The sequence below is a fragment of the Nicotiana sylvestris genome, chromosome 4 (genome assembly GCF_000393655.2).
Source record: "Nicotiana sylvestris chromosome 4, ASM39365v2, whole genome shotgun sequence".
Taxonomy (NCBI): Eukaryota; Viridiplantae; Streptophyta; class Magnoliopsida; order Solanales; family Solanaceae; genus Nicotiana; species Nicotiana sylvestris.
The window spans coordinates 7,465,185-7,480,334 of record NC_091060.1 but is presented as its reverse complement, the minus strand read 5'-3'; the positions used below and the strand labels follow the sequence as shown (position 1 = coordinate 7,480,334).

At 38.3% G+C, this 15,150-nt stretch overlaps 1 protein-coding gene across 6 annotated transcripts; it reads left to right on the top strand.

Moving 5' to 3' along the window:
- Window positions 1-6,020: 6,020 nt before the first annotated feature.
- On the top strand, window positions 6,021-13,289 carry LOC104236783 (uncharacterized). 6 transcript variants are annotated; one of them, XR_011406483.1, is made up of 7 exons: window positions 6,021-6,095; window positions 7,031-7,232; window positions 8,258-8,325; window positions 8,894-9,112; window positions 10,172-10,239; window positions 10,809-11,027; window positions 12,573-13,289. XR_011406483.1 is itself a non-coding variant. In XM_070171546.1 (2 exons), exons 1-2 carry the CDS (start codon window positions 10,676-10,678, stop codon window positions 12,608-12,610), a joined length of 390 nt encoding a protein of 129 aa, XP_070027647.1. In that variant the 5' UTR covers window positions 10,574-10,675; the 3' UTR covers window positions 12,611-13,289. The 6 variants fall into 6 exon arrangements, 1 of the variants encoding a protein (XP_070027647.1); XR_011406484.1 differs by having other exon boundaries at window positions 7,020-7,232; window positions 8,905-9,112; XR_011406482.1 differs by having other exon boundaries at window positions 7,020-7,232; window positions 8,894-9,081.
- Window positions 13,290-15,150: the final 1,861 nt, after the last annotated feature.

Below are 15,150 nucleotides of genomic sequence, written 5' to 3'. Positions count from 1 at the left end.
TTTTCAGCAGTCGACAGGTCGTGGTAGGGGTAGAGGTGCAGTGCCGAGTTCGAGTGGTGCTCAAAATCGAACCTATGCTCTAGTAGGTCGACAGGATCTCGAGTCGTCTCCAGATGTTGTTACAGGTATTATATCTGTATTTTCTTATGATGTATATGCGCTGATTGATCCGGGATCTACATTATCATATGTTACACCCTTTGTGGCTAATAAGTTTGGCATTGAACCTGAATTGATAAGTAAACCCCTCGCGGTATCTACTCCGATAGGAGATTCTGTGATTGCTAGAAGGGTATATAGAGGTTGCACTGTGATGATTTGTAGTCGTCAAACCTCGGCAAATTTATTTGAGTTAGAAATGGTTGATTTTGATGTGATAATGGGAATGGACTGGTTGGCCTCATGCTATGCAAATGTTGACTGTCGTACGAAGATGGTTAGGTTCCAATTTCCGGGTGAACCCGTCATTGAATGGAAAGGGAACATTGCTACACCGAAAGGTAGGTTTATTTCCTATCTTAAGGCAAGGAAAATGATCTCAAAAGGTTACATTTATCATCTCGTTCGCGTTAGGGATGCGGAGGCGAAACCGCCTACTTTACAATCAATCCCTGTGGTCAACGAATTCCCAGATGTTTTCCCAGATGAACTCCCAGGCCTTCCTCCTGAAAGGGAGATTGAGTTTAGCATTGATGTGTTGCCTGACACTCAACCGATCTCTATTCCTCCATACAGAATGGCCCCGGCAGAGTTGCGAGAGTTGAAGGTGCAGTTGAAGGACTTGCTGGATAAGGGCTTTATTAGGCCTAGCACTTCACCTTGGGGTGCACCAGTCCTATTCGTGCGGAAGAAAGACGGGTCGTTACGGATGTGTATCGACTATCGACAGTTGAATAAGTCTACTATAAAGAACAAGTATCCACTTCCAAGAATTGATGACCTGTTTGACCAACTCCAGGGTGCCAAGTATTTCTCTAAGATTGATTTACGTTCAGGGTATCATCAGGTGAGGGTTAGGGAGAAGGATATTCCAAAGACGGCCTTCCGGACAAGATATGGGCACTTTGAGTTCTTGGTGATGTCGTTCGGGCTAACAAATGCCCCAGCAGCTTTTATGGATCTCATGAATACTATATTCAGGCCCTATCTTGATGTGTTCGTGATTGTATTCATTGATGACATTCTAGTGTATTCTCGTTCGGAGGTGGAACATGCGGGCCACTTGCGGATAGTATTACAGACGCTTCAGGATCGTAAGTTATATGCTAAGCTCTCCAAATGTGAATTCTGGCTGAACTCAGTAGCATTCCTTGGCCATGTGATATCTGATGAGGGTATTAGTGTCGACACTCAGAAGATCGATGCAGTAAAGAATTGGCCGAGACCTACAACACCATCAGAAGTCCGCAGCTTCCTAGGGCTAGCAGGATATTATAGGCGGTTTGTAGAAGGATTTTCCTCTATATCATCACCATTGACTAAGTTAACACAAAAAGCTACCAAATTCCAGTGGTCTGACACTTGTGAACGTAGTTTTCAGGAGTTGAAGAATCGATTGACATCTGCACCAGTGCTCACTCTTCCTGAAGGAACAGAAGGTTATGTGGTATATTGTGATGCCTCAGGTATAGGTTTGGGGTGCGTATTGATGCAGCATGGGAATGTGATTGCTTATGCATCAAGACAATTGAAGAAGCATGAAAAGAATTATCCAACCCATGATTTGGAATTGGCTGCAGTAATATATGCTTTGAAGATATGGCGGCACTACTTATACGGCGTCCATGTTGACATCTACACAGATCACAAGAGTTTACAATACATCTTCAAGCAGAAAGAGTTGAATTTGAGGCAGCGTAGGTGGCTTGAATTATTGAAAGACTACGACGTCGAGATATTGTATCATCCCGGTAAAGCCAATGTTGTGGCAGACGCTCTCAGCCGTAAATCAATGGGAAGCTTAGTACATATTGAGGCAGGTAGATGGGGGTTGATTAAAGAGCTTCATCAGCTAGCCAATATGAGAATCAGATTGTTAGACTCTGATGACGGAGGTGTTACTGTACAGAATACATCAGAATCATCTTTGGTAGCCGAGGTAAAAGCACGACAATATGAAGATCCTATCTTAGTACGATTAAGAGAAAGCATTCAACAGTGTAAAAGTATGGCTTTTAGGATCGGAAAAGATGGGGCACTGAGATACCAGAGCCGATTGTGTGTGCCTAATGTGGCAGGGTTGCGAGAGAAGATTATGAATGAGATTCATCAATCCCGATATTCCATCCATCCCGGCTCGACAAAGATGTATCATGATGTCAAGGAGCAGTATTGGTGGGATAATATGAAGAAGTCTATTGCTGAATTTGTAGCCCAGTGTCCCAATTGTCAACAAGTAAAGATAGAACATCAGAAACCCGGTGGATTGCTTCAAAATATAGAGATTCCGACCTGGAAGTGGGAGGTGATTAATATGGACTTCATTATTGGATTACCTCGCTCTTATCATAAGTTTGACTCCATCTGGGTGATAATTGATCGACTTACAAAATGTGCCCATTTTCTGCCAGTGAAGACAACTTACGCGGCTGAAGATTATGCAAAGTTGTATATCAAGGAGATTGTTAGGCTTCATGGTGTGCCCATATCTATTATATCAGACCGAGGAGCTCAATTTACGGCTAACTTTTGGAGGTCTTTCCAGAAGGGTTTAGGCACACAAGTAAATCTCAGCACTGCATTTCATCCGCAGACTGACGGACAGGCTGAACGTACCATTCAGACACTGGAAGATATGCTACGAGCATGTGTTCTAGATTTTAAGGGGAATTGGGATGATCATCTTCCACTCATAGAATTCGCCTATAACAATAGCTACCATTCCAGTATTAAAATGGCCCCATACGAGGCACTATACGGGAGGAGATGTAGATCACCAGTTGGATGGTTCGAAGTCGGTGAAACAGAATTATATGGGCCAGATTTGATTCACCAAGCTATTGAGAAGGTGAAAGTGATACAGGAGCGATTGAGGACGGCACAAAGCAGGCAAAAATCTTATTCTGATGTCCGACGTCGTGATCTAGAGTTTGAGGTTGGTGATTGGGTTTTCCTGAGGATCTCACCAATGAAGGGTATTATGCATTTTGGGAAGAAAGGTAAGCTGAGTCCAAGGTATATCGGGCCGTATAAAATTCTTCGACGGATTGGACAGGTTGCTTATGAGTTAGAATTGCCATCCGAATTGGAATTTGTCCACCCGGTATTCCATGTATCTATGTTGAGAAAATGTATTGGAGACCCTTCTCGAGTCGTCCCTATCAAAGATGTACAAGTTACAGAGGACCTATCATATGAAGAAGTGCCAGTGGCGATATTAGATCGGCAAGTCCGCAAGCTGAGAACAAAAGATGTAGCTTCCGTCAAAGTATTGTGGAGGAACAAAAATATGGAAGAAATGACATGGGAAGCAGAAAAGGAGATGAAGTCAAAATACCCTTACTTATTCCAGAATGAAGATAACAAGGATGCTGGTGGAAGACAGGATACATTGGAAGAAGAAACGGCTCTATGAGGTAAGCAATAATTTGAGAATACTCCTCCTTAATACAAAATGATGATATGTAGATAATGTAAATACGCATAATGCTTTGTGTAGACTTGTGAAACCATATGTTGGGCTTAATTACTTGCAAGTTTTGCTAGTGACCATTTTATAGGGGAAAATTGATCGGAAATTTCCATTGGAATCCACGATGATTTAAACTCCCCATAAACCCTTACATTCGAGGACGAATGTTCCTAAGGGGGGGAGGGTGTTACAACCCATATCCACATGTGTTAGTTCATGCCATATATTAGTTAACATAAATCCAAGAAGGAATTATCTTTGAGATGATAAGAAGTCAATCCTATTGGTCTTAAGTGATACAAGAGTGTATAAGGGTGATTAACCAGTATTAGAAGTTAAACGAATCAAGGATGTTGTAACTCGTATTTTCAGGTAATCTAGCGGTGCTTAATACACTCAAGAGGTAATTTATTAAGGTATTTTAATCATATAATATCCGTATCATAAGTCTTGAAGTCAAACGAGTTATGAAACAAAAGTCGACAAAAGTTGTCGCAACTTAGGTTCATAATTTTACTTAAATATTAGGTCAAATGTTTCTAATCTTTTCTCATAATTTACAAGGAATTACGGGGTGATCTACCCACCAAATTAAAGATCTATGAGTCTAGTTTCCAACGCATTAAACCGTTCATCGATACGATCTCGGAGTAGAGAGATATTCGCGTTTTCGCGAGACTGCGCCAAGCACCTCTCTATGGGGCCCACTAAGTCGGTTTAAGATATTTGGACCTATATAGGATGACTACAACCCGTTTTTAGTCATTTCTTTTCACTATTTTCAGACCTTAGAACCCTAGGAACATCCTCTCAAGGTTCTCTCAAGATTCAAGACCCAAAAAAAGGGCAAACAACACAAATCAAGTGTCGGGAATTCCGTGGCGCTAGTAAGTCTCTTGTTCTTCTTGTTGTTGCTCATTTTTGTGTCGTTCCAACTCGTGTGGGAGGTTGTTTTAAAGGGTATATGTTCTGTAAATACTCCCTAATGTTCTTAATATTAATCCTAGGTGATTTCAAGCCTTCTAAAGTGATTCTAGTGCCGAAAAACACTAATTGATCGCTAGTTTCGCTTTTTTGTTGTTGTGGCAGCATTGGAGGGATATTTCATGGAAATTTAAGGTCAAATTGGAGTTGTTCTTTCTGTATAAAGGTAAGGAACCTCTTACTCTATATGTATTTAAGATTATCCAAGTTGCGGCTAAGCCATTGAAGCTAGAACTTGTGAGATATATATCGAAAGGTTTGGTAGTAATGTTATTGTTTTGTGGACTGTTTTGCGTTGTTGTTGGGCTGCGTATTTTACTACTATCTTGTGGAGTTTTGGAGGAGGAAGGGTGTGGGGAAACACCATATATATGTAGGGTTATGGGCTGATAGTTATTCGTAACATTTCCAGGTTGTTTGACACGACTACGGTGGTCGTCGTATGTATGGAGTGATTAGGCTATGTGTGGACTATTTTGGGAGGCTCAATATGTTTATTATTGATGTTGTTTGGGATGTTTGGTGACTGTTTTGAATGGTGTGAGGTCATATATATAGGGGAGGTGCTGTCCGTTTCATCGTAAAATAGGTTGTGGTCGATACATAATAGTTATGACGCTTAAATGATAACGATAGTATCGTTTCTCTTATTGTAGACTAAGGAGTTTTGACAATTGCATAGCTTGAGATTGGGGAAGTATATACAAGGTATGTGAGGCTATCCCTTTCCTTCTTTTGCACGACTCCGATTGTACATAATGTAATGAACGAGCTTCCAAGATACTCTACTCTTAGAAGCTAGCAGTACTTACATTGTTTTCCCTCTTATGGAACGATTGATGTTAATGTTACTTCTCTTATTCTTATGTTATCAATGTTGTTCGTACTTCCTAAATCTTATAAGGTTCATAGTGAAGAGTTAGTCCTAATAACGCGTACAGAGGATACCGACCTTACGTCACTCCGAAAGGTTTAGAATGTGATTCCATGAGTCGAGCATGCATTATATATATGTATCTATTTTACTCTACCGAGCCACGCTATAGTTGGCCGGGTACGACACCTATTGTGCAACCACTGATCAGTTGGGTTTTACCGAGCTCCACGTGGCCGGGTACGATTCTACCGAGCCTATTATGGCCGGGTACGATATGATGATGATGATGCCCACAGAGGCGAATGCTTTAAAGGTTTATGTATTTATACATATGTATCATGCATTTCATGTAAGTAGCCCTCAGAGGTACTAAGATGTTACAGGTTGTATATTCTCTATCCTTGCTTACATTACTGATCGTATTTATGGTTCCTTGCCTTACATACTCAGTACTTTATTCGTACTGACGTCCTTTTATTTGTGGACGCTGCATGTCGTGCTGCAGGTCCTGATAGACAGACAGGTGCAGCTCCCCCACCACAGTAGACTGTCCAGTTCAGCGGTGATTGGCGAGATCCCTTCTCCGGACTTGCCTTGGTCTTGGTATGCAATTTTTGTTATAGACATTATGGGTATGTCGGGGCCCTGTTCCGGCTATGTTGCAACACTTATGTTCTTTTAGAGGCTCATAGACAAGTGTCGGCTCCATGTATAGTTTGGTATGCCTTGTCGGCTAGTTTTTGTTGTATAGTCTTTCATAGTAGCGTGGTAGCTCATACCTTATATGTAGTTTCTTGATTGTCTGGTCATCCCCTGCTATGTATGTTCATGCCGTCATATTTTATTGCTGGTTGTCCATGATCTAGGTCTACCATTTATATTGATCTCTTTAGCCTTAAAAGATAATAATGAAGGTTAGATGAAATGTACGTTGGTGCTCGGCAAGTGTGGTCGGGTGCTAGTCATGGCCCTTCAGTTTGGGTCGTGACAGTATGACACCCCGGATTACACATCGTTATGCTATATTGAGGTGACGCACACGCTAGATGACGAGCGTGGGGTCGTGCACCGTTGGGGATTATGACTTAGTCCATCCCGAATGACTATTTTACCGTATATTTGATTCAAAATTGTTTGCTATCATCATGTTTTGGGCTGAATGCCATATTTGAGCCTGTGCCAACTATTTGGACCCTTAGGGGAGTTTTACTGATATTTCCTTACTGTTTTGAGTTTATACTTGTACTCAGTCATGTTATATTTTACCATTTTCATAACTCAGCCATGTTTACTCTGTTTTAATACATTAAATGATATTTTAAATGATAATTTGGGCTGAGCATCATGTTTTATTATTGCCCGAGTGGCTATGAGATTCTGACTGAGTAAGGCCGATGGCCTGTATTGTGAGGATATTTTGGGTCGGGCTGCACGCCGCAGCAGTGTCACTGATTATGGCACTTCCTCCTGAGTTGCCTTTTATTCATCCAGTGTTTCACGTTTCAATGCTAAGAAAATGTATATCAGACTCATCTCAGGTGATTGAAGGACCTGCTATATCGCTGAAGTTGTCTTACGAGGAGGAACCGATGGCTATTGTTGATAGGCAAGTAAGAGAGCTTCGGTCAAAAGAAATTGAGTTCGTAAAAGTCTTATGGCGAAATCATACAGTCGAAGAAGCTACTTGGGAACTAGCAAAAGATATGCAGGCGAAGTATCCCCATTTGTTTCAGTCTACATGTATGTACTTAAGTTAAATTCGAGGACCGAATTTCATAAGGTAGGGAGGATGTAATACCCTATATTTTTAGTAAGGGGTGTATTGGTCATTAGCAAATAATATTAATAATAATAATAACCAATTGATTGGAAAAAAAAGAGAGAGGAAGAAACCTACTCTAACTAAAAGAAGGGCAAAGCCACTAAAAGAAAAGGGAATGAAAGGGACGGACAGAAGCTAAAGAGGGTTTCAAAGAAAATAAAACCCTTAGACCTACCATCGAACAGGAAAAACAAAAGAAAGAAGCTTCGGCTGTTTCTCTAGCGCTGAAGACCGTGTTTAATCTAACATTTGACATACAATTCCTTAAGTTTCAGCAATACACTCCAGGTAGTTACATGTATTTCTTCCTCTTTTAAGACTATGGAATTTTATATACATAATTTTTGTAGGGATGAGTAGATATAATTTTGAAGTTGGATTAAAAATTTGAAAGATATAGTTAAGGAAATTGGGAGAAATTCATGAGACTTTTCCATAAATTAACTGGGTAAATTATATAAATAGGTTGGAATTGATAGATTAGTAATTACTCATATGTGGGTAAATATAATTTGGCGAATTAAGAGTCAAATATGGAACTTTTTGGGAGATTTTGAAGAGGGAGATTTTGAAGGGGGATTCAAGGGATATCATCTGGAGGTGAGATTGTTGAACCTAAAACTTGTTTCTATGGTATTATTTCACGGATTAGAGATGTAATTATGGAAATTTAGGGGTTAAAATTGGGAAAACTAAGACTTGGTATTGGAGACCTAGACTTGAGAATTTGAGGGGTCATTTGTGGTCGGATTTTGGGACTTTTGATATGTATGAACTCGTGGAGAGACAAGGAATATATTGATGTAAATTTTATCGAATTCTGAGACCTGGGCCCGGGGTTCGGGATTTGGTTAATTTCGGGATTTATGTTGTCAATTGATTATTTTCGGATGGGCTTCGTTCCCTTGGCATATTTTGACATCGTGATTCTAATTTTTGGCAGATTCGACACGAGTTGAGGTCGATTAGAAGGGCAAAGGCATCGCGGGCTAGAGTTTGGACCGGATTGAGGTGAGTAATGATTTTAAATGTTATCCTGAGGGTATGAAACCCCGGATTACACATCGTTATGCTATATTGAGGTGACGCACACGCTAGATGACGAGCGTGGGGTCGTGCACCGTTGGGGATTATGACTTAGTCCATCCCGAATGACTATTTTACCGTATATTTGATTGAAAACCGTTTGCTATCATCATGTTTTGGGCTGAATGTCATATTTGGCCTCGTGCCAACTATTTGCACCCTTAGGGGAGTTTTACTGATATTTTCTTACTGTTTTGACTTTATACTTGTACTCAGTCATGCTATATTCTACCATTTTCATAACTCAGCCATGTTTACTCTGTTTTAATACATTAAATGATATTTTAAATGATAATTTGGGCTGAGCATCATGTTTTACTGTTGCCCGAGTGGCTGTGAGATTCTGACTGAGTAAGGCTGATGGCTTGTGTTGTGAGGATACTTTGGGTCACGCTGCATGCCGCAGCAGTGACACTGATTATGGCACTTCCTCCTGAGTTGCCTTTTATTCATCCAGTGTTTCACGTTTCAATGCTAAGAAAATGTATATCAGACTCATCTCAGGTGATTGAATGACCTGCTATATCGCTTGATGAGAAGTTGTCTTACGAGGAGGAACCGATGGCTATTGTTGATAGGCAAGTAAGAAAGCTTCGGTCAAAAGAAATTGAGTTCGTAAAAGTCTTATGGCGAAATCATACAGTCGAAGAAGCTACTTGGGAACTAGCAAAAGATATGCAGGTGAAGTATCCCCATTTGTTTCAGTCTACAGGTATGTACTTAAGTTAAATTCGAGGACCGAATTTCATAAGGTAGGGAGGATGTAATACCCTATATTTTTAGTAAGGGGTGTATTGGTCATTAGAAAATAATAATAGTAATAATAATAATAATAATAATAATAATAATAATAACCAATTAATTGAAAAAAACAAAGTGAGGAAGAAACCTACTCTAACTAAAAGAAGGGCAAAGCTACTAAAAGAAAAGGGAATGAAAGGGACGGACAGAAGCTAAAGAGGGTTTCAAAGAAAATAAAACCCTTAGACCTACCATCGAACAGAAAAACAAAAGAAAGAAGCTTCGGCTGTTTCTCTAGCGCTGAAGACCATGTTTAATGTAACATTTGGCATACAATTCCTTAAGTTTCAGCAATACACTCCAGGTAGTTACATGTATTTCTTCCTCTTTTAAGACTATGGAATTTTATATACATAATCTTTGTAGGGCTGAGTAGATATAATTTTGAAGTTGGATTAAAAATTTGAAAGATATAGATAAGGAAATTGGGAGAAATTCATGAGACTTTTCCATAAATTAACTGGGTAAATTATATAAATAGGTTGGAGTTGATAGATTAGTAATTACTCATATGTGGGTAAATATAATTTGGCGAATTAATAGTCAAATATGGAAGTTTTTAGGAGATTTTGAAGAGGGAGATTTTGGGAGACTTTTGAAGAGGGATTCAAGGGATATCATCTGGAGGTGAGATTGTTAAACCTAAAACTTGTTTCTATGGTATTATTTCACGGATTAGAGATGTAATTATGGAAATTTAGGGGTTAAAATTGGGAAAACTAAGACTTGGTATTGGAGATCTAGACTTGGTAATTTGAGGGACCATTTGTGGTCGGATTTTGGGACTTTTGATATGTATGAACTCGTGGGGAGACAAGGAATCTATTGATGTAAATTTTATCGAATTCTGAGACCTGGGCCCGGGGTTCGGGATTTGGTTAATTTCGGGATTTTTGTTATCAATTGATTATTTTCTGATGGGCTTCGTTCCCTTAGCATATTTTGACGTCGCGATTCTAATTTTTGATAGATTCGACGCGAGTTGAGGCCGATTCGAAGGGCAAAGGCATCGCGGGCTAGAGTTTGGACCGGATTGAGGTGACTAACGATTTTAAATGTTATCCTGAGGGTATGAAACCCCGGACTACTCATCGTTGTGCTATATTGAGGTGACGCACACGCTAGATGACGAGCGTGGGGTCGTGCACCGTTGGGGATTATGACTTAGTCCATCCCGAATGACTATTTTACCGTATATTTGATTGAAAACTGTCTGTTATCATCATGTTTTGGACTGAATGCCATATTTGAGCCTCGTGCCAACTATTTGGACCCTTAAGGGAGTTTTACTGATATTTCCTTACTGTTTTGACTTTATACTTGTACTCAGTCATGCTATATTCTACCATTTTCATAACTCAGCCATGTTTACTCTGTTTTAATACATTAAATGATATTTTTAATGATAATTTGGGTTGAGCATCATGTTTTACTGTTGCCCGAGTGGCTGTAAGATTCTGACTGAGTAAGGCTGATGGCCTGTGTTGTGAGGATACTTTGGGTCGGGCTGCATGCCGCAGCAGTGACACTGATTATGGCACTTCCTCCTGAGTTGCCTTTTATTCATCCAGTGTTTCACGTTTCAATGCTAAGAAAATGTATATCAGACTCATCTCAGGTGATTGAAGGACCTGCTATACCGCTTGATGAGAAGTCGTCTTACGAGGAGGAACCGATGGCTATTGTTGATAGGCAAGTAAGAAAGCTTCGGTCAAAAGAAATTGAGTTCGTAAAATTCTTATGGCGAAATCATACAGTCGAAGAAGCTACTTGGGAACTAGCAAAAGATATGCAGGCGAAGTATCCCCATTTGTCTCAGTCTACAGGTATGTACTTAAGTTAAATTCGGGGACCGAATTTCATAAGGTAGGGAGGATGTAATACCCTATATTTTTAGTAAGGGGTGTATTGGTCATTAGCAAATAATAATAATAATAACCAATTAATTGGAAAAAAAAGAAAGAGGAAGAAACCTACTCTAACTAAAAGAAGGGCAAAGCCACTAAAAGAAAAGGGAATGAAAGGGACGGACAGAATCTAAAGAGGGTTTCAAAGAAAATAAAACCCTTAGACCTACCATCGAACAAAAAAACAAAAGAAAGAAGCTTCGGCTGTTTCTCTAGCGCTGAATAACGTGTTTAATCTAACCTTTGGCATACAATTCCTTAAGTTTCAGCAATACACTCCAGGTAGTTACATGTATTTCTTCCTCTTTTAAGACTATGGAATTTTATATACATAATCTTTGTAGGGCTGAGTAGATATAATTTTGAAGTTGGATTAAAAAATTGAAAGATATAGTTAAGGAAATTGGGAGAAATTCATGAGACTTTTCCTTAAATTAACTAGGTAAATTATATAAATAGGTTGGAGTTGATAGATTAGTAATTACTCATATGTGGGTAAATATAATTTGGCGAATTAATAGTCAAATATGGAACTTCGAGGGTTGGGTATTCTAAATTAGCTATGAATTAGCCTAAACATAGAAATTTACATGAGACCGATATTATATAATTATAGATTGAATTGGAGGAAGTTGTACGAATTGCTCGAGGTAAAGCGTTTGGAATTTCGGCACGAGTACTGTGAGTAGTAATCTTAGCGCAATTTGTGTTTTCATAACCTGCATGATTTACACATAATTTTTAATATGAATATGTTACCGATTAATTTGAGTTGCATGTGGGACAAGTCTTTTACTCGATATGATACCGAAATAGTTATTTGACATGATTACCATTGTTTTAAATATTCTTGTTGTCACTAGATATATTTTACCGTTACTTGAATTTACTATTATCGAAATGAAATTATATGATTTGATAAGAACTGAAATGTCCTATATTTTTTTAAAATATTTCCTATGAGTATATATGGATTACAGAGACAAGTATAAATGTTAGTAGACTTTGAAGGATCCCGTAGCTAACGGCGGGTTAGTTAGACCTGGTGCACCTTGTATTTATCGATTACAGAGTACAGTTATAGCCCTCGCTAGTGGGAAGGTAGAACTAGCATACCGTTACTGATTTTCCCTCGAGTAGGGACTACCGTTATATTTGACATCTTACGAAGAAGTCCACAGTTACACCGATTACATGATCCGTTCATTGAAACCTCCCAAAAATGTGAATACTGATATTATACAGTGGTTACCGAGCTTATTACTGAATTGTTAATTATATTTTACTACAAGAAAAGCATGATGATACTGAAAACTATTTATTGTTTCTGAAAGGTCATTTTTATGTTATTTTCTCTTTGAGATACTAGCATGTTTCTGACTTGTCCCCAAATAAAAATGGTTGTAGTTAAGTGTTATTACTCACTGAGCTAGCGACTCATTCCCCGCTAAATTTGTTTTACAGAGACAGCAGTTGACGCAGGCGAGGATTTCGTTAATTAGAGCACACAGGTTGGGAATTCTTGGTGAGCCTTGCACTTGTTATCGTGGGCGGAAATTTTTATCAATTGTTATGATCTTTTCTTTGAATTTTTCGAGTTGCTCCATAGTCATTCTTTTAGTGTCATGAGTATTATTTTGCTATTAGTCTTATGTTGAGTATCGTTCTTTATTATCAAGGTTGGAATTAAATTAGTATTTTTAGTTGTTAGTGGGTTGATTAGTAATGGTGGAGACTCATTTTGGTTGATTGATTGGTTGTCAATTGTTTGGTATGATATTAAGATGTTGGTTGTTTATTTCTAAGACAGGTTTATTTTTGGGATAGTCTAAAAACAGGGAAAACTCTATCCGATTTTCTGAAAAATACCGATGAGGCTTTCTTGGGGGCACTTGCTCCTAGGTGCCGGTCATGATCCTAAATTGGGTCGTGACATCCAGCTCAGGCAGATTCGAAGATTCACTAGGTAGCTGCTTGGCGTCCACAGCCCAATGCTTATCCCCCTATCTTATTTACCTTGTTTTAGTTATGTAATAGACTATGTAAACTTTTCCTGTTTTTATTCGGATAGTAGATGCTCATGACTGGTGACACCCCGATGTCGGGCTATGTCTATTCCACAATTGTACTGTTTCACCATATTTTGGGATTATTATTATGTTAAAAACTTAATTTGTATTATTTTAACTGCTTAAAATGAATTGGGTGTGTGTCGGCTAGTCTGGTCTTCACGAGAGGCGTCCTCACGACCGTGTCTGGGTTTAGAGCCGTGACAGAGACACAAGGAGGAATTTCCTTTGTGGTTTGAAGAAAAGGTAAACTAGATCATTTGATGCTAGTTTATCTTTATTTAGGATAATTTTTAAATTTTACTTTCACAAGGAGTATTAAAGTTTTTGACTTTGTAAAAAAAATATTATAGGTGATCCAATTAAAAAAGAATGGTGATGGTCGAGTTGCCGATGAATTACTAGTTTTGGCAAGACATCCGGATAATCATATTTTTTGCCATAAAGGTTATATTATAAATGGTTTTAGGTTTCGAATAATGGAATCTGAGCTATTTGAAAACCCAAAATAGTGGTATAGTTTTAAAGAGTGATAAGCATACAGAAAATGTTGATTATTATGGAAAGATAAGAGAGATTTTAGAGATCCAATATATGAGTAATTCAGTCATATTATTCCAGTGTGACTGGTTTGAAGTTCCTCCCCAAGGTCGAAGTCAAAGCAGAGGTTACAAAAGGGATGAATATGGATTCATAACTGTAGATGTGACACGTCTCCGTTACACAAATGATCTATTCATTTTAGGCTCGCAGGCTCAATCTGTGTATTATGTTAAACATGGTCAAAGTGAAAAATGACATGCAGTGGTAAGGGTAAGACCACGAAATTTGTATGATATTCCTGAACAAGGAAGATAAAACAGAGCCATATGAATTAATTGACTTGGCTGAAAGAGAAAAAGCAAGCCTTCAAGTAGAATCGGACAATGATGTCTTCATAATACAAAGAGAAGATATTGATGGAGTGAGTGTTGAAGCACCTTATCTTAATAATAAGGAAGAAATAGATTTAGAAATTGGAGATGAATCTGATCATGAAAATGGGGATGGTTGTAATAATTTTGCACAAGATGAAGAATATCTTTCTGAGGAAGAATATATTGAAAACGAGGATGATGATTGGTTGTGATCTTCAACTAGTCTTCAAGACAACTTTGCTTATTTCAATCGCTTGCCGAAATGGTTACTTTATACTTTCTACTACTCCTTTTATTTTTTATATTTTTGTGATTTTTGCTGTGTAACTTTATTTGTTTCTAATTATTTCTGAACATATCTTACCTTTTTATTATTTTTTTGTTGCCTTCACTTCTATATTTGGCTAATTTCCAATAATATAATTTTTAATAATATGTTACAGCCTATCATGACAATAAATGTGCATGTTTCTAATAATATTGAACCTGCAGCCGATGTAGTTTCAAATTCACAGACATGTAAGTTATTTCATTTGTTAAAATTCTAGCGTTTTAAAATCCCTAGTTTGTACAGGTTTAATTTCTATACACCTAAATATTTTCCTATGTTGTTGAAGGAAAAAAGAGAAAGGGAAGGGGAAGACAACAGGGCTTTCAGTTCTAAAGAAACGGAAAGACAATGACAATGGAAAGTTGAAGGTAATTATTCCACCAGCATGCTAAGCATGATGTCAAAGATAGAATTATTACCGAGCTCTCAGTCAAAGTTCTCCAGCATACTAGGCATGATGTCAAGAAATGGAAGGAAGTCCCTAATATAGTAAAAGATAGAATTGTTGCTCATATGCTGGTAATTCTCTTTGTTTCTTCTTGATCACCTAATCCAATTCTTTTAGAAGTTGGGCTCTTTCTTGATCAGCTGATCCAATTCTTATTTATAAACTTACTTTTTTAGCGTCTCATTTGATTAAGTTTCCCAATAAGTTTACGCCTCAGTAACATGAAATAGCTAAAACAAGAACAAACCCAATAATCTTGTATTATTAGACAATGTAT

What these genes read in the sequence shown, in the direction of transcription:
- LOC104236783 (XM_070171546.1), top strand. Translation starts at nt 10,676, where the DNA reads ATGGCCTGTGTTGTGAGGATACTTTGGGTCGGGCTGCATGCCGCAGCA. An exon ending in CCATTTGTCTCAGTCTACAG is followed by an intron (nt 11,028 to 12,572) that starts GTATGTACTTAA and finishes TTTGTTTTACAG; the next exon opens with AGACAGCAGTTGACGCAGGC.